Raw genomic sequence first — 23,119 nt, forward strand, 5'->3', positions numbered from 1 at the left:
AGTTACCTGAGAATTTTTTCTAACACTCAAACTTTAGTAGAATCACAAGAAATTTATCAATACTGCTCCCAACAAGAACACAAAAATACAGCGAGATGTTTCATAGTAAGTTCTTGTTCTTATCACTTTACATCACCAGCATTTGTTTTTAAGTAAGCTGAAGCATATATAGTCTGCTCTGAGGTTTTGGGGATGAATAATTAGCTATATGAAGAAACAGCTAAAGAAAGATTAACTTGACCATAAAATGCTGCTACCAAGCCATTTAAAAACTGAGACAGAAAAAAGGAAAGAAGGAAAGAAAAACTGTGCCAAATGTAGTGCCTTAGCAAGCAGTGTTTTTGAACATTCTCAGAAGCATTTACTATTTACTTCAGGAAACAGCTTACAAGTCAAAACACGCTGGAGATTTTTTTCTTTTGTTTTGATCTGCCAATTGTTAGTCAAGATTACTATTCATTTTACAGGAGTGTTAAGAATGCAAATGGTTAACAGTAGTATAAACTATATACTTGGTTTAAGTTTGAATGTCTAAAACTATTACACACTGCATTCATCTGCATTCCCTGTTTATGGGAATGAAATATGTAGTCATTTGAAGTCCACAATATGTATACTGTGTTTGTAATAACTGCAGATTTTACAAGCACATTATTCTTTCCATTAGGATTAAAACCTCACCGAATAGCAATTTGTGAAAGAATTCTAGCAGGGCCCTGAGCCCAGAACTCTGACCTCTGATGAGATGCTTGGCAGCAACAAACTCTAGGTCTAAGCAAAACATCTGGTTTGAGTTAGACTTCCTGAAAAAACAGCCCCTGTACTGGGGAAACTGGTATTCACTCAGCTTTGTCTATACACTTTGACTGACTGCAACACTGTAGCAGGGTGGGGGGAGGAAGAGGAAAAAAAAAAAAGCTTTGCCAGAATGCATGTCAATCACTGTAGACTTGGTGGCCTCCAAAGAGCCAGGCACTTACACTAGGAGACACTGTACATGTTTGTTCATGCTTCTTGGGCTTTTTGCTATTGTACTTCCTAGCTCAAGGTTTTTTTTCAGAATTAGTGCCAACTCTGAATTATCTAATCCAAAACTACAGTCAAGCTCAAAATATAAATTTTGCCTGAAGAAATAGTTTCTGCAGAATTTTTTTAAACAATAATTGTTTTAGCATCATTTTTCTTGCAAATTTAGACAATCACTGTCATCATAAAATGAATGAGAATATTCCCAATAAAAACACAAACTCCCACTGCCAAGAAATTTGTAGGAACAGCAACAGCTTTTGGTTGGCTCCCAAAATTTTTCACAGGCAACACGTTGTTACATGCATTACACAGATAATATCGTACCCCAGAAGGGTAACTAATGAGAATGCTGATACAGTGGACGGCAGGGTGTCCTCAGATTCCTGCTCATAAGCGTAATCAGAAAAAACTCCGGCAAAAAGGGTAAGAAAAGGGTGGAGCTGGTTCTTGCTCTTCATTTCCCTGAGATGGAAAGTACACCATGTCACAGAGTAGGTGAAAATGAAGAAATGCACAACAATTGCAGGCTCGGCAAGAGTTGCATTTTGTAAGTCTGGCAGCCCCCATAAGGAAGACAAGAACAGCTCGGTGAGGTAGGTAGGACGCAGCTTCAGTAACATACGTGACTGTCACAAAGTATGTGGCTAAACTCAGTTCACCAGATAGATGTTTTCTTCACAGGAGATTCTGTATTTTTAACTATCATAGTGAAGTCTTTTATAAGTAATTAAGCTATAAAAACGAAACAGTAGTTACTGAGACCTGTTGTGTTAATAGATACACACAGCAGCATTAAGTGTCTTAGGTAGGCTTGGGAAACTCAAAATAATTGAATTTGCAAGCAACAGATAGAGAATTTAATGGAGATATCTGTCAACACATTCATCAGTGCTGCATATGCACACATGTATGTATAACAGACGTGCAATAATATTTATCTACACACAACTTTGCTACGTACAGATGAATTTACCTTTGCTGGCATTACTAGCAGGACCTATTTCTATTAGTACAATACTTTTCTGTACATTCTCTACTTAATAAAAATAAATTGTGGTGAAAAAAGCATCTGAAAAAGTATTTTCTTCTGTCTACTGCTCTATTCTATAGAAGTCTGTCATACAACTGTATATTGTTAATGTGCTCATAGTTTATTTTCTTCCTGTGATTGCTAATGCAATAATATTTTTATGCCTGTTCTAGTGGTAACTTTACACTGGAATTAAATGTCAATTTCTATTTTCCACCCCCAAAATTCTAAATTAAATGCCACTGATACCTACCCCCTGCATTCAGGCAAAATGCGAGCCACCAACCCACAAAGGGACATTTATAAAATAAGCCTTCCTTGTTTGAACTGCAACATTGCCATCACTGGAGTTTCAGCCGGGAGACTTAAATAAATAAAAATAAACCAAAGTAATAAACACCATGTTTTATGGAGTTGGACAGAATTAAAAAAAAAAAAAAAAAGAAAAAAAAAAGAGGTCCTCCTGGCAAACTTGAAAGATGAAACTTAAAAGCTGCCTCTCATTCCGGAAGACTTCTGGCCCACACTACTCAATGCCATTTCTGAAGGACAGTCAGTTGTGGGCAACAGAGCCACCCACACAAGTGTCCGTGATACCCTTTGGCGCTGTAATGAGATGCCCCTCTACACATGACAATAGAGAAAACAAAGCAAAATTCCAAATTAAGACAACTTAAAAATTTCTGAGTGCAATAGGAATAATGAATTCTACTAATATCTCAAACAACATGAGGCATGTCAAAAAAAAAAAAAAAAAAGAGCCTGTCAGCCCAAGGCTTTGTAATATATAGTTATGCTCTCCAAGGAGCTAAATTTTTCTACTACTGGTGGCATTCTAGTGGCCCTGTTATCCAAATGTCTGATATGAAACAACTTTTTTTTCTTTTGAAGAAATAAATCACATATGCCCATAGACTTTAGTTTTCTGGAAGACTGAATATAATTTTAGAATCATCATCGTCAGCTGGTTGACAGCAATAAAGACAACATTCACTTTAAATAACCCTGAATTATACACAGTTGAGTAAATTTGAATTTGTTTTGCTTTAAGGTCTTCCAAAGTTGAAGCCAACATGCTGAACAAAAATATTAAACTATCTATAACCCTGTGTCAACATATGATGCTACTGGGAATGGTAAGTGAATTAATTTTCCAAGGAAAATTAATTACTTATGACTTACAGTTGTAAAAGCAAACAACGTAACTCTGGATTAGGGCACATTTAATTTCTGTTTGGAGTAGCGATTAAATTAATTTCATATAATTCATGGTATGTAATGGAAAGCAGAAGAAAGATGAAATCTTAGACAATGACTGACACAGAAAAAAGTGTATATTTATGTTCCTGATACAAAAATAAAGGTCACAGATATTAATCACTGTCTAGCGAAACAAGATTTTAGTTTCTAAAATTATTTTTTCAAAACTGTTTGTTAGGATAAGTGTTATTAGCCAGATAAAAATCTAAAAAGCAACAAGTAACAAAACAGAGAAATTCTGCTTGTTCTATTGTCTCAGTGAAAAGAGGCAGTTTTCAGTAATGTCTACTGAATGACATAACTGTCACAAAATTATTATAAGCAACAGTAACACTAACTTAAAATCCTCCTACATTAATATAAATTCATCTTACTTTAAGGGAGAGAGGAAAAATTTGATCACAGTTCCAATATTAAAACAAATACGTACATTAGCACCAGATTACAAGGTAAACATAATGTATGAATTTTATCAGTTACTTACATTTTATAGTAAGTAGCTAGTGAGAAAAATAAACGCATAGCTTAAGTAAACCTATGAAATAATTCTTCCAGCATTCCATAATTAAATATTTGTTCAAACTACATAAAAATTTTAAAAAAATTAATTTATGTATTTCATTGCAAAACATATCAAGTTCTTACTTGCCCTAATATCAACCACTAGAACCATTTATAGGTTTAAAATATTAAAATTAGAATTTTAATTGCCATTTCTCCAACTTAAGGAGAGCACAAATTTATTGCTGATTTCAGATTTTTGCATATCAAGTCAACGGCTGCTATACTATGAAATCACACGGAATCCACTCAAAAGTATGATACTATTAGTATTTTTACTCATGAGTCAAATGAATATACTGTTAATTCATGAAACCAAAACAACAGATGCAACAGATGACCACTGCACAGCAAGCAGCGACTATGGAATTCCACCAACAAATAATATTTACATTCACAATGTTTAAACTGGCCCCACACACATTCAAAGCAAGTGATTCACATCCTTACTGCCACTCCTACCTGACTTTAGACACTAAAGAGATGCTTTTGCTAGGCTAATAGCTTAAGAAATTTTATCATTTTATTATTTACATTAAAATCTGACTAGAATTCATAACACAGCATCTTAAAGATTAACTTACTTCACATAAAAGATGAATGTTTGAGCCTGAAACACAATTTCATGAACACAAATAGCACATCATGGATACAGGTAATAACATGAGTAATCTGCAGCTCTCCGGCTGTTTTTTACTATAGTATTTTTAAGACTGTTTCAGACTGTTTCAAAAATGCAAAGAACTTGAGTTATGAAAATTTAACTGACACTATGAGAAAGGAGTGAGCAAGCCTTCAACGCTAAAATTGTGTATTTTCACTTAAAGTTATTGAACACTTAAAATGCAAACAGGAAACCCAACACCTCACACATTTTAGAAACTGTTCAATCAAAATTCTTTTAGAAAGGCAGATTATCATCCTCTTTTCTGTTTCAGTTTTTAGTCAACCAAGTGTTTCCAATCCAATGCACAAAGAAGCCATATCAGGCCGACTTGCAGAATTCCCAGCCTTAGAACTCCCATTTTGCTTCTTTTGACACTTGGCTCCCATGCCAGAACAGTCTTTCAAAAAGTTTAAATCTGCCTGGATGGACCATCACTCAGGTTGCCTGTGTTTGAATTAGGGTTATTAAACAGGCTTGCAGAGAGGGTACCCGATACCTGGGCAATCCTGCTCACGATTTTGTATCTGCCACTTTTATAGTGGTCTGGGAGTAAACAACCTTTACACCTATTTTTTGTGAACAATAACACATATCACTTTAACCCAATTACAACACAAATTGCAAGTCTGTTGTCATATGGTGACAAAAAACTTCCTAACAAACTTCTGCCGTGAGAACTGGTAATTAAGCAATCAGAAACAAACTGACAGGGAGGGCAAATCTGTCCAGCAGCTGTTTCCTATCAACATTCTTAGATCATCCCACCTCAGTATACCAACACTTCTGGAGCTTCCCTACTTTTGCTACAACCTCAGCAGCTCTACATATGCAGACACAAAGTCTCTAACATTAAATAGCAACACTGCGAGAGGGACATTATTAGCAGTAATGTCTAAAATTTACCTGCAGTTCAAGTTGCTTACAAAAGCACATCTCTGACAAGTTTTCAAATGCTGTCTACAGTGCATTTTTGGTGACAGCAGTGAAAAGAGATGCAGTCCATGGGCAGCTTCATGAGTGACATGTGCAGATGGGGTCATACCTCTGCGCTCTTGCACTCTTTGTAAATACACACGCACACATTTTCCTTCATTTCCTTAAAGGGGCAGCATCTCACCTCACTGAGGCTGGCACATTTCCTTGGAGATGTCAGTAAATATATACAGTGTAGTAGCTAAAATAATTAATAACACAACTGTTATTTCTTTCTATATCTCTTTGCTTTGTTATAACCAGCTGTAATAGACTAGCAAAAGTTTATTGTGCTTTGCTGGCAGAACATTTGATTTCTCTTTGCCAGCCAGAGAATAGGTAGACCCAACCAGAGAGACTGCCGAATTACAGAATATATAAACCATCCCTGGCAGTCAGCAAAACTGCTGCTGAAGATTAAATTACACAAACTTGCCAGAGGTGTAACTTACTTGGAAAGGATTCTTAAGTTTTGTTCACCTACTTCAGTGGGGTGGGGAAGCATTCAAAAACATTATGAGGTTATTACCCCTCCCTGACAAAGCTTGTCTGTGAAGATTTTGCTCCCGTTGGATGTCAGATGGCTGATTCACAGGGCTTCACTTTTCAAAATGAAAAGCACATAATTTACCCTAAAAATTATGTTGGGCAAAAAACACACATGACTGTTGCTTGCTTTCTTCCCAGAGCTAATGTTTCATCACTACTAAAGGACAAGTAAGGATTCCATAAGTTGCTCAGTGTTAAAAATCCTGTATTAACCACAAACATATTCATCAGCTACATATCCATTTAAATAAACAAACAAATAAACCTTTTTCCCTACTGACAAGACACTAGGTTTTTGGATTGCCCCAATACCTATACTTTATTGGTATAAAGCCACCACACCCTGTCCTCAAATAGTTTTTGTAAATCTTAAAACTTCTCTCATTTTTTCACAATTTTCAAGGTAAGCAATCCCTTGCAGTATGCAGCAAAAACATTCGGTGACAATAATCGCCTTGCAGGAGACTATGGGTTCACAGGAGAGGTTTAAGTTTCCTTTATTGAGGAGCAAAGCTAAGAGCAGAGTGAAATACTATCCTGCATGTCCGTGTCTTAAAAGTCCCAGTGAGTTTATTCAGAGACAAGATTCAATACATAAGCAGCCCAGAATTTGTCCAGTATCTATACAAATTTTTTTTACAATAATGGCAACATATCCTTTAGTCTATTTTTAAAATTTAATATAAGCATAGCCAGTTTCTTTCATTTCAGCCAGATTCTAGTCTACCAGCATATTTCCTATTATTAGTTTTTTCAACTTAAGATATACCCAAAATCAACCAGCTGCCACATACTGCCAAAAAGGAGTGATTTACATGCATTAGTAAGTGGTCTGATTACTGGAAGATATACAGAACTGAGTATTGGTATCCTCATCCTTAGACTTTGTTTTGTTTAAGCGAAGGTTCTCTTTAGCCAGTCATTTCAATTAAAGTACAGAAAAACCAGAAACAAACTCATAAAACTGCAATTTTATCCTAGGAGGTCCAGTTCTTTGCCTAACTGTGTGCGTATATTCACTATAGTAAAACAGAAGGAATGCTGAAGCCTTTTGTAGACAGGCTGTTCAACTGGATGTTGAAACCTGCAACCCACAATTTTGACGAGGAAACAACGTTCCTGATAAACTGAGTTTCCACAGGAGCTATGTGAATCATGCAAAATAAAGCACTGCTCACCTACTAAGACATCCCATTTTCTTAATCAAAAAATGTAAGTTGCAAACCCACATAAATTTGTTTTAATGAGCTTAATAAAGCAAGCTCAAGTTTGAGGCTGTTTTGACAAACATACCTCAGAGATGTAAAAAAGAGACACTCTTGCATATCAGATGTCATCATATTCTCACATCATACATGAGTGATTCTCCTATGCTATCCAAGTAACACACCTAACTATTCATATACCCTATGGTATAGGGTAAAGTAAAATAAACTTAAATACTCAGTGAAAAATGTACACTGTGTATATATTCTAAGGAAAAAAGAAGATTAAAAAAAAAACAACAACAACAACAACAAAAAAACCCCCACACATTGATATGTGTAGGAGAGGCCCCATTGCAATGGGCAATGTCAGGACTCTGCCAACTCTTGTTTGCAATCACTAACTACTTCACAGCTTTCTTTTTGTTAGCAGCTTCCTATTTAAACATAATTTTTCAAGTTTTTATTATTAGAGAAACAATACAACATTTGGTTTACACAGATGAAGCTAACAAGTTCTGTTTGCTGGGGTTTTGTAACAACAGGATGACAAATACCTTCAGCACAAGAGACGAGCCAGCTTCTCTTGCATGAAAGACAACAGAAATAATGCATAGGCATTTTCAGCCCACAGGAGTACCAGGCCAACACACCTGTATCTGGTTATACTCAGAGATATCCTTTAGGTCCCCCCCTCCTCTTTGATCCCTGTATTTCTAAGATGTTCTTATAGTTCAGCTCTCAGATATCTCCAAATCTAGTAGCTATTCAGCATTAAATACACAGTCATATTGTCTCAAGTAAATAATTTGCACGAGGGACATTCAGAAAAGTAGTAAAATTTTACGTAGTACTACTGTCAAAAGTGAGGTTAATGCCACAGCTTTCTAACAGCCATCCTGTTGCACAGGCACCCACTAGAGGTTTAGAAAAACTTAGCAGTGATGATGCCACATACATCTTTTGAGGGAGGAAGATGATTAAAAAAATGCAAAAAACCTCAAAGGGGCTACATGCAGTTTCAGCCATGTGTAGGAGAGGCCCATAACATCCTTCCACCACTATCTACCAGTTTGCCCTCATTGCCCTGAGGCAGGGAAGGAAGGATCCATGCAGGGACGGCCTGAGACAGCAGACAGCACTCTACACAGCCTTCTAGGAGAAAGAAAAAAACTCCTTCCTTTCCAACAGGAACTGAGATACAACCTTCAGTGAGATGCCTCACTATTAACTAGCTGGCTGCAGATTTTGAAGTGGTTTATACCTGCAATGCCATAATTAAGACAACTGATCCAATTAAGGAGGAAGTATATCTGATTAAAAGCATTCCCTACAGTCGCGCTGTCATTTAACAAAACGTACCCATCTTCTTTGGGGGAAAAGCTCAAGCCTAAAAGGCATATCAAATTGCAACTGAAATAATAAAACATCCTGCAGGTAATAATCAAATGCAAAACCAATGCACTTCAATAACTAGAGGAACACGGGAAGGAAAATGGACAAGAAGGACAAAGGCATTTCCAAATTCAGTTATTATTAGACATTCTGAATAGGCTTTATGAAACTCTCTTTGACCAGGACCTTTCAGCATTATATAGAAAACAAACCAAGAATTAGTGCAACTTTTTTTTTTTTTCCTGAAAGAATGGCTACTTAAGAGTATTGTTTACAGGTTTTATTTATTTGACACAAAATGTTCCAGATACTTGATCTGAAATCAAATATCCACCGACTTCAGAGGTTACAGAACTACATATATTATCTCTTAGAGCCTTTTGGGATGCTAATTTTTCAAATTTCTCCAACAGTGAAGATGTTACCATGCACAAAAATGCATTATGAACAGATTTTTGCACTCCAGAAATTATAAAGACCAAATAGGATGCTGAGACCAGACACGGTGCATTTTTAAATATTATACACAATTCGTGAAAAATTCTAATCCTTCAACACAGAGCACATATCTTGTTCTTAGGTTACAGATGAGTTTGAGCTCCATCTAGCTCTTTCTCTAGAGGTTACTGCTTACTGGTTTTTTTAGCATCCAGGGATTTTGTACATCAACTGAACATCAAAACACCGACCAAACTTAACATACTTCCTTAGCTCTACTTCTCCTTTCTCTGCTTTACAATACAGATTCAGGTTTTGACTTTTTAACAGTATATTAATTTAATTCCAACATTTACCGTGATGTACTCATGAACAGAAAGTTTATGCTAGTGTTGTTTTACTCACCCATGAAAAGTTGGGTCTCTATTTGAAAGGAAGGATTTTTTTGTTGTCTTACTCATTTTCTTTGCTCTGAAATTCAATTCCCTAACCACAATCTTTGTGAAGAAGCTTTGTTCTCAGCTCTTATCTACATCTTCCAAGATCATTACAACTGCAATGGTAATTCACTACCAAAATTCCGTTTACAGCATAATAAAGTCTTGAGCCACTAACTGCTTCTTCCCAGATAGGAATTTAGCTTTGAACTGGCATGGGGAGGTGACAAGGCAAACATATTCAGTATCAGGCAGAGTCTGGGCATCATCTTCATGTTCAACTACAGAAGAAATCATAGTAATATGGCCTGAAGGTGATAAATTAATTTTGGCTAGGTTCCTGTCTGGGAGGAAAGAACAATTTTCCTAATGAGATAAAGATGAAGGAAGACAAGGACCTTTAGGCAATTGGAATTTAGTCTGAGAGAGGCCCTAATAAATCAGGTTGTGCTTCTCTTTGTTTAAGGAAATACCTGTTAGGATATCCGGGGCCTGTTTATTTTTCTCTGACAAACCTGATTTTCTTGGCAGTGCACAAACTCAGAATCATACATTGAAATAAGAATAAAAGCAGGTGGTCAAATAAAAGTTTCAATTTTTTTTTTTTCATCTAAAATAAGTAAACACAAATCCCGGCTGATGGGATTCAATCTACATAGATCTCCTGCTACCTCGAAACTTGTATTTCCATATGCAAAGTATCCACAGCCAAATGAGCAGATTTGCTTGGAAAACTTGCACTAGAAAAACTAGGGAACATCAATATTCTCACAAACATGCATATGAAGTACCAAGAGGTTAGATGGGAGGGATTGAAAATCCCACGGAAATAGCAACTACAGAAGATGCAGCCCCTTCACACAGTACTCTTGGTGGGCCACACACTCCACAGACTTCGAGCAAGCTCATATTGTGAGCAGCAGATTTAACACATGAACACTTTCCTGTAGCACCACTATCACTGCTGACAGCAGCAGTAGCAGCTCCTGCACCAGTTGGTCACTCCGCTGAACACACAAACGTTCCTGTACCATAGTCCCATGACAAAAGCTACAGCCTTCATCAGGTAGATTCTACTTCACCAGTCTCTCACCTCAACCTCCAAGAAAAGACTGATGTCACTGTATCTGCCACTGTCCTTACAGCAGAACAGTTTGGGACCTCTGGCTATCATGAACTGACAGGGAGGCCATGTCCCGACTCAATCCGGCTGTTGTGAAGGCAGCAGCCGCAGCTCTACAAGCCATGCATTCCTGCTCCTCTCTTATGCCAATTCAGGACACCATATAGCCACCACAAAATTATTGGGGCACTTGGGTAGAAGTAGAAGAAAAGGCAGGATCACTTCCTCAGGGAGTTCACACATTGATCAACACACAGTGAGTGTGCAACCAGCCCTCAAGAAACCACCACCCTGCTTGTGCTACACAGTTTCCACAGTCGCCGGCAGCAGCATGCAGTCTCAGCCTGTCTCTGCCTAAAGACTCGTCGCTGTCTCTCCTTCAGGACAAGAATGACAAAACCTGGATTTGTCAGATTCTTAAATATCAATTTCAGGGTGTTGAAGAAAGAAAAGGTCATATTTAAATGCTAGGTTTAGAGTTACAACAGGCTAAGAAAACAACCACCTCTGTGAAAAGCCTGTTATATTTCTGATCTAGACTGCACATTGCATACTTCAACCCAGAAATTAATAAAAAGCTACGGCCAGCAATTATATTATAAATTAAAATGTAATAAAGCATTTCAAATTGCCTTGGATATCATAAAATTCTGTGCCTGAAATACTCTTTATCTGAGGGATTATATCAACTGTTGCCCTGGGACTCCCTGTACAACACAACAGCTTTTTCCATGCCTGTCTTCTGAGACACCAACAAGTGACCATTCTCTCTGAAGGAAGACAAATTCCTGTTCTCCTCCCTTCCCCTCCCCTGCCTTAAGAGAGCTGTCATCCCCAAAGGGCAGCAGACCATCTGACTTCACTTTCAAGAGTGCAAATTTGCTTTCAGTAGTGTCACATAAAGATCCAGTAATTCAGAAATTTCTGTATCACTGAATGAGCACGTTACAGCTTTTGTGGTGATTCTTCAGAATTCCGACAGGACATTTATCTACCTCAGAGGATTTATTCCAACCATGACAAGACTTAAAAATGCAGATAGCTGGCAATGAACAATATTTGAGGTCTACCTCCATCAGGTTGCGAGGAATTATTTCTCTGAAACTTTTCATATAACCAATTTGGACATTAATAAATAACGCAGTTGGGGATTTGCTTCCAACACACCAGTAGCGGACCAAGAAGCTTCTCTGAAAGGGTCAGTAACATGGTACTTACCTTGTTCTCTATCACTGCAAAGCAAATCATGCCAGTTTCAGCCTCTGAGACCATAGGGAACTGTTGCAATACATTCAATGCAACATTCATCTCATAGTACAATGCTCCCAAACCCACATAAACGCCAACAATTCCATGTCTTTTTGCTTTAGATGTATGCTTGCACAATGCCCATGTGAACCATAGGAAATGGTGTGCATCTAAATCAATACCTTATAAACACAGCAATGCAAGTTCCTAGTACTCAAGAATTCACTATATACTTCAAGAGAGTAAAATATTTCATCTTGGAATTGATTTTTAAAAAATTTTGTTTAAAAAGAACATCAACCAACTTCTCTACGTACTGACATAGCATTTCAAGGGGTATTTTTGGTAAATACTTTTTCTTTAAAGCAAGGATGAAGAAAAAAATCTGTATGACTGTTCATTAATTTTGTTTTGACATATTGCTGCTATTGCTATAAATAAAAGCAGTAAGTAAGGAAACCAGCTATGCTTCAGATTGAATCTCCTCTTTTTGCCACCCCCTGATTTATAGCTGCCACCATTAAAGCACATTTTCACTGAAATCTGGATACATATGTTAAAGAAATCCACAGTATTTCAGCCCTTCAATCTAATTTTCAAAAAAAATCCACCCAACTACAATATAGTTCATACCAAGGTATTAAAGTTAGGTTTACCGATATGTTTGCTGTTCGCAAGCAATGTATGTTTTATCGTCTGTGGCAATACAAGTAGGGCTTACAGAAGCAGGTATGAGTCATTCCTTAACCAACTAAAATGTTGACCTCAGTTCCTTAAAAATCAAACAGGATATACATTTCTTGGAAATTTTTCCTAGTACCTTTTCTTTGTCACACTACCTTTAGGAGTGGCAGTAAAGGATTCTATGCTTCTAATTGCATTCTATTCCATTAAGTCTCACAAACTTATCTGAAAGAACAGACCCAGACAGTTCTATTTTTACTCACATTCTATAGTTTCAAAAATACAGAGAAAAGCACATGTCAAGTTTTCTTTTTCTTTTGCTTCTCTATTTGGTGGGACTTAAGCATGTGCATAAATGCTTTCCTGAATCAATGCCAGCACGTTATAAAATGACAATAACTTATGTACCACTTCTCAATACAATGTTCTTTGTAAAGAGAGTTTGAACACAAAAGTTACTTCTCAGAAATAATCTACAAAAATGTAGAAAAATCAGAATTGTCAAACATTTTCCAATTCAGCTTTAGTAAATGAAAAACTTCAAAACAAGCGCTTTTATTACAAACTTCTAAGAAGGAATGCACCTAACAGTACAAATTAGTGGCTTCTAAATGGAGGATCAATATCTCATTGCATTTTACACAAAGAGCTAAAACCCCATGCTGTAACAATACAAAAAAGAGAAAGCTTTACAGATCAGGTTACTTGCCTGATTTGACGTTTTTAATAGACTATACATCTGGCTACAGCCATTTCAGAGCCTCAATCACAATTGTTAAAAGCAGAGATTAAAAAAAGAGGCAGTTTATGACTTCTAAGTATTTTCTACCATTCTATCAACACTACAAATGCCTTTTAATGGAGATGTAGCTAGCTGACAATTATAAAGCAGCATCTTGGTGTTGCTCTGTATCATGATAGATTACTTAGATTAAATGATATGTATTATCTTACCTGATACATTCCAACTCCTATGTGTTTGGGCTCAATTTTCACTAGTTCAGCTAATGGGTCTTGAACGCGTCTAGCTATAGAAACTGAAAAAGAGAATTAGAAAACAGTGATGGATTTTGTCTGAGAAACCAAAATCATATAATTGCTTTTGCTAATTTTTCTTTTTACATCTTCTACATATTTAATTTCTTTTAAACCTGGAAATAATCAATAATACATTTTTTACTGTTAGACACAGGACATCAAATATATATTAACAAAATTCGTTACTTGAGTAATTCAAGCAAAGACCTAAGGAGATTTCAAACTGTAATTGTGACATTTAAGTTTTTGAGCCACAGAGTTAGTAAATAAAACTGTACATTATACTTTTTCCCATGTATCCAAAATAAATGTATATGTAACATTTAAACTATGTAAGAAGCCTTTACCTTAACTCACAGATATGTAGAAGCAAATAAACATTTAAAAAAATAATGGAGTAACTTCACAGACTTGTTCATCTAATATAATATTCACTAAGGTATATATTTAATCCTTATATATTATATATTTATCTAATTCAACCATAAAATTCAGTGTTAACTTTGAAAATGGTTCTTTGACTTGACTAATCTAAACTGCATAACAAAACACACCAATTGCAAAACTGCAACCTGTCATTGCTATAACCATGTTTAGAAAAACAAAAGCAATTTCTGACGCCTTTAAGAGCACACGGTCTTCTAAATCGAAATGTTGAAGCAAGCCCACATTTATTAATAAATCCTTTGCTTACCGAAATCTCAGGAAAAAAAAGAAAAGCTCTATTTGCAAATGTAAATTCTCAACTATGGTCAGATTCCACAGATACTGTGTTGTATTCAGTACAAATCCCACCCCTAGACCTCCAAAACAATAAAAATTAAAAACAAAACAAACAAAACCTTCAAAAAAAAAAAATTAAACAAGAACTCCCATACCAATGCCAGATCTCATTGACAAGGCTGCTTTTCCTACCACATGCACTTGTTCAAGAATAAGAGAAGTGTGTTGGGACACAAGAAATCTGTGATCCTTTAAAAGCTATACCCAGAATCAACTCCATAGGGCATTAGTAACTTCAAGACACACTTCCTAAAATTTATTTTACATTTAAATACATTTTTAAGCAAATCAAGAAAGGGTTAGAGGAAGAACAGGAGTTAGAAGTAAAAAAGTATGGGCACAGTAGTTTGGTCAAACGCACATTGTTTAAATAAGAAAACTGCAAGTATCTCCAGGGGTCAATAGCTGATTTTACACATATATAAAAACATGAACATGCTTATAATTATAGTATATTATATATTGTATATTGTATATAGGTAAAATAATATATATATGTATGTGTTTATAAATACATCTAAGGCACTTTACTGAATCACAGAAGTGTTTAAGTTGGACACCTCTAGAGAACACACGCTGTCTAGTCTAACACCCCTGCTGAAACAGGGTCAGCTACAGCAGGTTGCTCCAGATCACATCCAGTTGGGTGTAGACTCCACAACCTGTCTGGTCAATCCATTCCAGTGTTTGGCCACCCTGACAGTAGGCGTTTTCTCATGTTCAGATTGAATTTGCTGTGTTCCAATTGTGCCCACTACCTTTTGTCCTAACAGCTGGCCTTCTGAGAAGAGTCTACTTCTCTCTTCTTCATTCCCTCCCATCAGGTGTTTATAGCTATTTGTAAGATTGCCCTGAGCCTCCTGTTCTCCAGGTTGTGCAGTCCCAGTTCCCTTGGTTTCTCCTTGTATAAAAGGTGCCCCAGACCCTTAACCATCTTTGCAGCCCTAATTTAAATTGCGACCATCACTACTGCAGGGTGTTAGATTACACAGCATTTCAGAAAAGAACCTGACTAAACATTGACACTTAAAGCCAAAATAGTAGCCAGAGCTAGCATTTATTGGCTATGCAGGCTCCTCAAACCACATTTGCAAAGTTTAGCAATTAAATGCTGCACTAGAGATTTCATTTTTAAAGAACTGCACTGCTAAATGCACAGTTATCATGAAGTTCACTGCTCGGTCATGCAAGACTTTTCATATCCTTTATTATCCATTTTAACTTGCTGACAAAGGCAGTTTGCTAGCTAGGGTCAGAAAGCACTGTGCTGGTGACATCTGATATGCCTGCTTCTCTGATTGAGAAGTTCTAAATTCAAAGACAACCATATATGCCTTCTTGTAAGGAGAAAAAAAAAACCAACCACGAAAGATTAACCAGTGTAAGTACAGCAGTTATCACTTACGCAAGTATAGCTTAGTGCATAAACGCTTCTCTATAACAATAATTCATATTAATTACTTTGAAATACTAGTGGTACCTATCACCCACCACCTAACAAACAAAAGCGAAACAAAGCACCAATTAGAGCAGTGTTGATTGTTTCCTTCCAAAGAAGGAAACACAACTATATATTTCTTCTGAATGCATCGATGCCTATGTATAGGTACTATACTTGTCCTTCAGCAACCCTCCTTAAACTTAGCTTGCTTGATAGTTATATGACGTTTTAGAGAATTTTCTTTTAGTTCTACCTAATTGCAAAACACATTTCAAAGTTATATTTCAGATAAGCTGAGACCAAATACCTCTCACTGTCCATATCTCCTTTCATTATATCTTTTAAAAATAGACAACTACATCGATAGGTTGATAAAGGAATTTTCCAAGCATAAACTTCTCTTGGGAACCTTCAATTAAAAAATAAAATTTAGACTCTTTTTGTCATAATAGCTTGGTTGACAATGCTGTCATATCCCTAGGAGGCTTCCAGTGGAGGCGTAGGACCGGATCCAGCAAAGCACTTCAGCACAGATGCATGTCGGTATTCCCACCGGAACTAGCAAAACTATTCACACGCATAAAGTTACACAGACATTTAAGTGGTTTCCTGGATCAAGCCTAATAGTTACAATATCTAAGCAATATCAGCTAACAGTCAGTTATACTATTTAAGGGATGCAGCTCCTATGGCCAATACCAGCAGGATAGCTGACCTGCGTAATTCCCACTAAAGCCGCGATTTTACTCCAGAACTTTTCAAATTAATAAATCAAAGAGTGCACAGTAGGAGAAACGCAAGAATTGTCCACATTCTCTCTAAGCAGAAACTCAGTCAAGATTAGCATCTACTGCCTCTTGTACAGGCAAATCCTCTCATTCTTTGCTAGAGTAGCTGCACACTGCAATACCTGGGTCTGTTTAGGGGGAATGAGGCTCCACTCTGGCCATTTGATCCATGTGCCTGGACTTCCAAAATACAAGCAGAGTATCACTGAAATCACGAGGGCTCTGCAGGAGTGCAAGGTCTACTCCTATGGAGCAGAGACAGTAAAACCTGATGGTCTGACATTTTCCCCTTAAAAACTAAATCAAGACTATGGAATTTGATTTTCATATTGAACTACTTTACACTAATATGGGTATTGCCTAAAACTACTTGTTTTTATCCTTAAAGTAAATTTCAGAAATTATTAGAAACCATGCATTTTCAGAAGACTAACAATGAAACAGGTAATGCATTCTCACTTCTGCAGATATTAAGGTATTCTTTACTTTTGCTCAAGCAAATACAAAATAAATGATATGATGGCATGCAGGGTAAAACTAGAAAATCAGATTTCTCAAAAGTTATCCACATGGCCAAACATGAAAAGCTTGAGATGCCACTCTTAAAAATATGCTAATCTAAGTAAAATGTGAAAAAAATTCTGTTCAATATTAAACAAGGTATTAAGATCAGGATGACATGACCCGCTATTAGAAATAATTGCACACTTGAGGAACTTAAAGCTTTGAGTTGTGAATTAAGAAGAAAATATTACTGCAATACTTGGAATCATTATAACATACTGTGCTTCCCTACAGTTAATTAATGTAAAATTTTAACAGCTGGGGGAGACAGGATGGTCTACCTCATCCTCCAACTTCAGTGTAGATGAACTTCGCATCCAAATGCAATGAGAAATAAAGAAGGTTACAGAAATCATATTTACTGTAATCCTGTCTTGTCATGAGGGCATCTTCTGGCATTTTGTAAGAAAAGCAATTTAACTGCTTGAAAGTCTTGATTCACTCCACACTTCAGTTATTTGACAAGACAAACCCACCAGACAGCAAAGCATGCTTGTACGTCTCCAATGAAGATGCCAGTGTGGTGAGCAAAAAGCATCCATAAGAGTTGCTTGCACAATTCACGTCAATCTCAGTGTCTGATCTTCACAGAAAGTAAGGAATTACATTAAAATGTTTGGTTTCCTAATGCCTAATGAGCAGATATGCCCTCATGAGCTTGCAAACACACCTAATGATCTGGCTACTCCTGTTTTAAAAATATCAAATCTCTCTTAATTTCAAATTGACAAATGTAAAATTAAGACTATTTTCCTTACACATACATGTCACACAACTTTGTTCCTCTAATACTTTCTACAGCAAGTGATATCATTTTTCACAGGAATTAAAAAGGAGAGTTTTCACTCAGGAATACTGATAATAGCTTTCAGGCTAAACCTTTTCAGACTAAAGATGATAAAAACTGTCCACTCTCAACAGTGAGGGGAAAAAACAATACAGCAGCCTTCCAACTGTTTCTCTAGATGGTGTCTATATAAGGGCCACATCAGCTGCCAGCCCTAAAAAAATCCAGAATTAGTGCTAACTTCTTAGGCTATCTGCCTTGCTTCAGTAATGGAACAGGTCTAAAGCAATCACTAAGACCCAAATCAGACATGCACACTATTTAGGGTGCAAGGGCAGCTGGAAATCTTGTCAACTGTATAAAATTTATTATGGTTTCAAGTATTGTGCCCAATTTGGGGGCAGGCTGCCAACTCCTGTGTTCAGAAAATTGCATATTGAAATGTTTTCTCTTTTTGCATTGCTCTATGTAAGAACTCAATGGCTTAGATAAGGAAGGACTGAAAATGAGGAATGCTTATGGGTAGAATGAAAAAATGCAATTTCTTTCAGTTACAGTGGCATTAAAATGTTGCTTGCCAGTGTAGGCAGAAAAACATTTTTGGCCAAAAGCCCAAGATGATGGCATTCCTTCTTTTAAACACATCTTCACATAAGGATAAAAATGCATCCCAGTCAATAACTGTGACAGCTTAGCTACCTCATGAGTGGGAGCATTTGTTTTGTGCTTTGAAACAATATGAAGCTTCCAGATGCGAAGGCAGTAGATTGTTTTACAAATAAATACGTGGCAATCACAAGCCATTAAGCTATGATTAGTTCAACTTCAATTTTGTCATAAATGAGATAATTCCGTATTTTTTTTATAAAACCACAGTATTTCATTCTTGCTGAGACATGCTATTATAACATCCAAGTAACTCACCCTCCTCCTATTTTAAATTAACTTTTGCACCTTAAAAGTCTGGGTTGAAACTTCACTGTCAGTGAAATAAAAAAATAATCTATTAAGGTAATCTTAGAGACTAACTCACAAATGCATATGTAATTACTGTCAATATATCATACCAGAGTAGATATGGAAACATTACAACTTATTCAAATCCCTTTATAAAGCCTATTATTGTGTTCAAGATCAATTACTCTCCATAAGTATCTGCAATAATGTTTACTCAGTGATCGATTGTTCAGGTTTCCTGAGTCCTGGAAGCTTTCTATCCTGTTGACCTGAGTTTCACCCTCCTTGCAAAGGATACAGTGAAACGTACAGTAGTCTTTTCATTAAGCATTCTTTCTCAGTAGGTCAGGATTTGTGACACAGTTTTGAATCCTCATATATCTTCTTGGTAGGTTTAAAGTATGCAATTTATTTTAAGCAACTGCTCAACAGCTGCATTTCATCGAAAGCTCTTCTTTGGCAAGTGAGCAGGTTTTTGTTTTAAAAAGGTTACATTTTAGTTTACTTTTAACTCCATAAAACTGATAATCTGTTACTTGCCTAAGATTAATGAAATAATGAATGACAACATTTTACTTATTTACTATGAAAATCTTTAAAAGAGATGGGTTGAATACAACAGAGAAAGTTAGAAATACGTTTAAAGAGAAAAACTTGACAAGTGAATATTACAATGCAGCTTTTTAAAGTCAGTATTTTTTCTTAGAAACACTCTCAAAATCACTTTTTTCGAGTATTAGTAATTTCTGTATCACAGAATAGTATCAATTTTTATCCAATATGAGATGGGAGACAGATAATCATTTAATTGAAGCATGATGTGATTTTTCTGTCACAGAAATGAGTTAGACTTACAAGATGGTATAAACTCAAAAAAAGTCTTTTCCCACCTGCTCAGCTCAAAAGGTAGATACCATCAATATCCTTTTCACACTTACACTGCTCATACTAACTGCATCACCGTGCCATTGATTGTTGTTACTACCAAAAGTAAAAAATTACTTGAAGTTCTAATCTTACAAGAGCTAATCATCTGTACCAACAACAATTATTAACCTTTTATAACTGACCAGAATATCCTTCCCTATGCCTACAGTAAGAAAAGCAGCTTTGGCGAGTAACACATCATACTACAATATTAAAAGGAGACCAAAACTCCTTGAAGAGCATCCTAGTACTCGTTGCTCCTCTAGCTCCATACTTCAAAGAAGTAACAAAGCCTTCAAAGGAAAATACACAGACACAACACATGCACAGAGTTACATCCAGAGGAAGGGAAGTAAATGGTTTTCATAGCTCTTTTATGCTAAGGGAAACTGGCTTTACTAGAGAAAGTAAAGCTTGCAGATTACAGATCCAACTATAGATCAGACTACAGATCAAACAATTCCAGGCCACTACTGTGCTGTACAGCTTCAGAGGAAATACAGCGCTGATAAGCAGCATGTTAACAATTATATACCACCTCTCCCACATACCCTGAGTTTCCACAGATTAGAAGACATTAGATTCTCGTCTAGAACAAGAAAATACAGACTACAAACATCTCTAACACTCGTCTAACAACCCATTCAGCATTATGCCACTGGTTTGGGGCAATTCGAGCCCATTTTTCTCTTTCTCAATGTCCTGAAGCAGGCACACATGTCCATGTACAAGTGCAGGAGGCTCAGTCATTTCCAGACTATCTGCAGTTAGAGACTGGTTTTTGAAATTATCCACAGAGTTCCTATAACTTCTGTTTAAATTGCAGAGGCTAGTCCACACACCTTGAAATAAGCTGCTTCTCTTCAGCAGGAACTGGGTCCCATGCAGAGAGAAGTAACAAGACCCTCTTGTTTCTATTACTAATTATTTATATTACTATTATTAATTAAGAATTATTGCCATTACTATTATTTTAGTTTCTTAATAGTACTATCATTAATAGGCTTTATCTTTAACATATCACTATTGTTCACCATCCCTTTTGCTTCTAACCACTGCATGTTCATTATCACAGTGTGACTCTCTATGTTCTACTTCAAACAGTATAATTTAACTTGTTTTTAAATGCTACAGAATAAAATAGATGCAAGATGATATACGATTTCATTTTGTACTGCTGTAAATGCACACAACTCATCTAAACATTGGGCTGACAAAGTCTTTTAATGCATAAGAAGTCAGTGCTTCCTTTCCTTTCTGAAAGCTCGTGGAACTTTCACCAATCCTCTACAACTAGCTGTAGAAGAAAGCTTCCACTTAGACAGCAGTGCAAACGGTTTAACCAGAAGACTAAATAAACCAATAAAGTTTTTGAAAAATGACCTTCTCTCCTCAGTAGCCAAGGGGGAGCAGTGCTCTTTTAAGAAGATGAAGAAATTAGCTCAAGTAGACATCCAGGCACTATGTCCCACACATCTAATCATCAAATTGTTTTACTTTCCTTAAGATAAAGTCAAAAGAAATTACATTTTTTCCAATCTCTACCTTCTACTTGCTGGCCAGTATGACAGCTCTGAACTCTATGTCTCTAACAGGACCCCAGGGAATAAAACCCTGTAGCATAACAGTCTCAAAGTTCTAACAAGCCCTCAAAGCCTACAAGGCTTTCTTTTGCAAAGAAAAGTGCAAGTGGTGTGCTGAACTTTGAGCGTACAATAATGCAATGTGGTCTGCCCTGTGGAGAGGAGACAAGCAGATGGGATTTGACAATGCTAAGGCAAGATGTGCTGCGTGACCTTTGGTTCTCTCAGATTCTTCTTTATCCTCAGAAAACATCCCTTAGAAGAAACACAGTTTCCACACCGGATTATACCTGTGCATGCAACACAAGACACACGCTTGCCCTGATAGTTTTTCAAATTTTTACAAAAAAGTAGCTCTGGGGAAATATTTTATCTACATTTGTTGCTTTCCTAACTGGGCGACACAGCTATGTGGTCTTGACAGAGGACCCTAGTCCTTCATGGTCAAGAGGAAAATGAGCATTTTTTGGAGATGTTGCATTAGACAAGCCCAAGTACGTTGCTCTTGTTCCAGCTTCTATTTTGCTTTTTAAATAGTGAAAGAAAGAAAAGATTGCTAATTTGTTAGAGCATTCACCTCAAAAGGAAAGATAATTCATTAATTTAATTATATTAAGACATTTCTCATTTAATATAACTAAGTGTATATCAAAACCAGAGTAAAATCCTAGCGTGACTACTGCCTCATAGCAGTTCTCTACCATCAGGCCACTATTTCACCAGAATTCATCAGTTTCCTCTGATTCTTAATCATTAAGAAACATTTATTTCATTAGGCTATCCACTTCAAGAGGTAGAGAGGAGGCAGAAGAAAAAAATCTCTTGTGAGCACAAGCCAAACAACTGGAGCATCTTCCTCATAGTAAGGACAACAAAACCTTCACTAGCTGATCATACCTTGTCAAGTTTCCAGGCATCCAGAAAGTACATAAATTTCATATTTCTGTGTGCCACTCCTTCAACACTACTCATAGATCCTTACACTGTCTATATAATTCACCTGTCCCTCCGCGGCCTTTCCATTTTGTCTATTCAAACTTGATCAAGACAACAAGCATTTGCAACCAGCAAGTAGAGAAGTGGAGAAGCACTGAGAGAAATAAAACAAAGACACCTGGCAGTGTCTGTGTGATGACACCTGCACTCCCTTCCTTTATTTCTCATCTCATAAACCTTATTTTTGTGAGGAATACAGGCTCTGCATAACAAAATAAACCCTAAGGCAAAACTAAACAGGACAGGATGGAGGTAAAGCAAAGAAGATATCAACCTTTGTAAAATCATTTCATTCCAGAGTTCACAGGCCCAGTGACAGCAACCAGAAAAGGTCAGCTCTGATTGTCATGGAGTCCATTTATTTGAGGGAGGAATGCTTGTCACCACTGAGTTTAGCTTTTTTTCTTATACAAAGAATACCACATCAAGACAGTCATCTCATGTGCTCTGATAATGAAAGATAACTAATGGCAAGCAAATTACTGGTAAATTTGCAAGGCAAAGTACCATACCTAGCGAACTGTTACAACTGCTTCAAATGGAAACTTGCATTCAGGTCTTGTATTGAAAAAAAGGCACAAGCAAGTCTCAATCAGAGAGACCCAAAGTAACCCAGATGATCTTACAGACAAGTTCAAGTGCATAACTCTTACTTGA

At 36.6% G+C, this 23,119-nt stretch overlaps 1 protein-coding gene across 4 annotated transcripts in view; it reads right to left on the minus strand.

Annotated features, from left to right (window-relative positions):
- Positions 1 to 23,119, minus strand: part of SRBD1 (S1 RNA binding domain 1) — a 123,944-nt gene that overhangs the window by 36,969 nt on the left and 63,856 nt on the right. For all 4 annotated transcript variants that reach the window (XM_064648397.1, XM_064648401.1, XM_064648399.1 and 1 more), the window contains one exon: positions 13,553 to 13,635. In XM_064648397.1, coding sequence (XP_064504467.1) covers positions 13,553 to 13,635 — 83 coding nt within the window. The remainder of the gene's footprint in view (positions 1 to 13,552; positions 13,636 to 23,119) is intronic.

Source organism: Pseudopipra pipra, chromosome 3, assembly GCF_036250125.1.
Source record: "Pseudopipra pipra isolate bDixPip1 chromosome 3, bDixPip1.hap1, whole genome shotgun sequence".
NCBI classification, from domain to species: domain Eukaryota; kingdom Metazoa; phylum Chordata; class Aves; order Passeriformes; family Pipridae; genus Pseudopipra; species Pseudopipra pipra.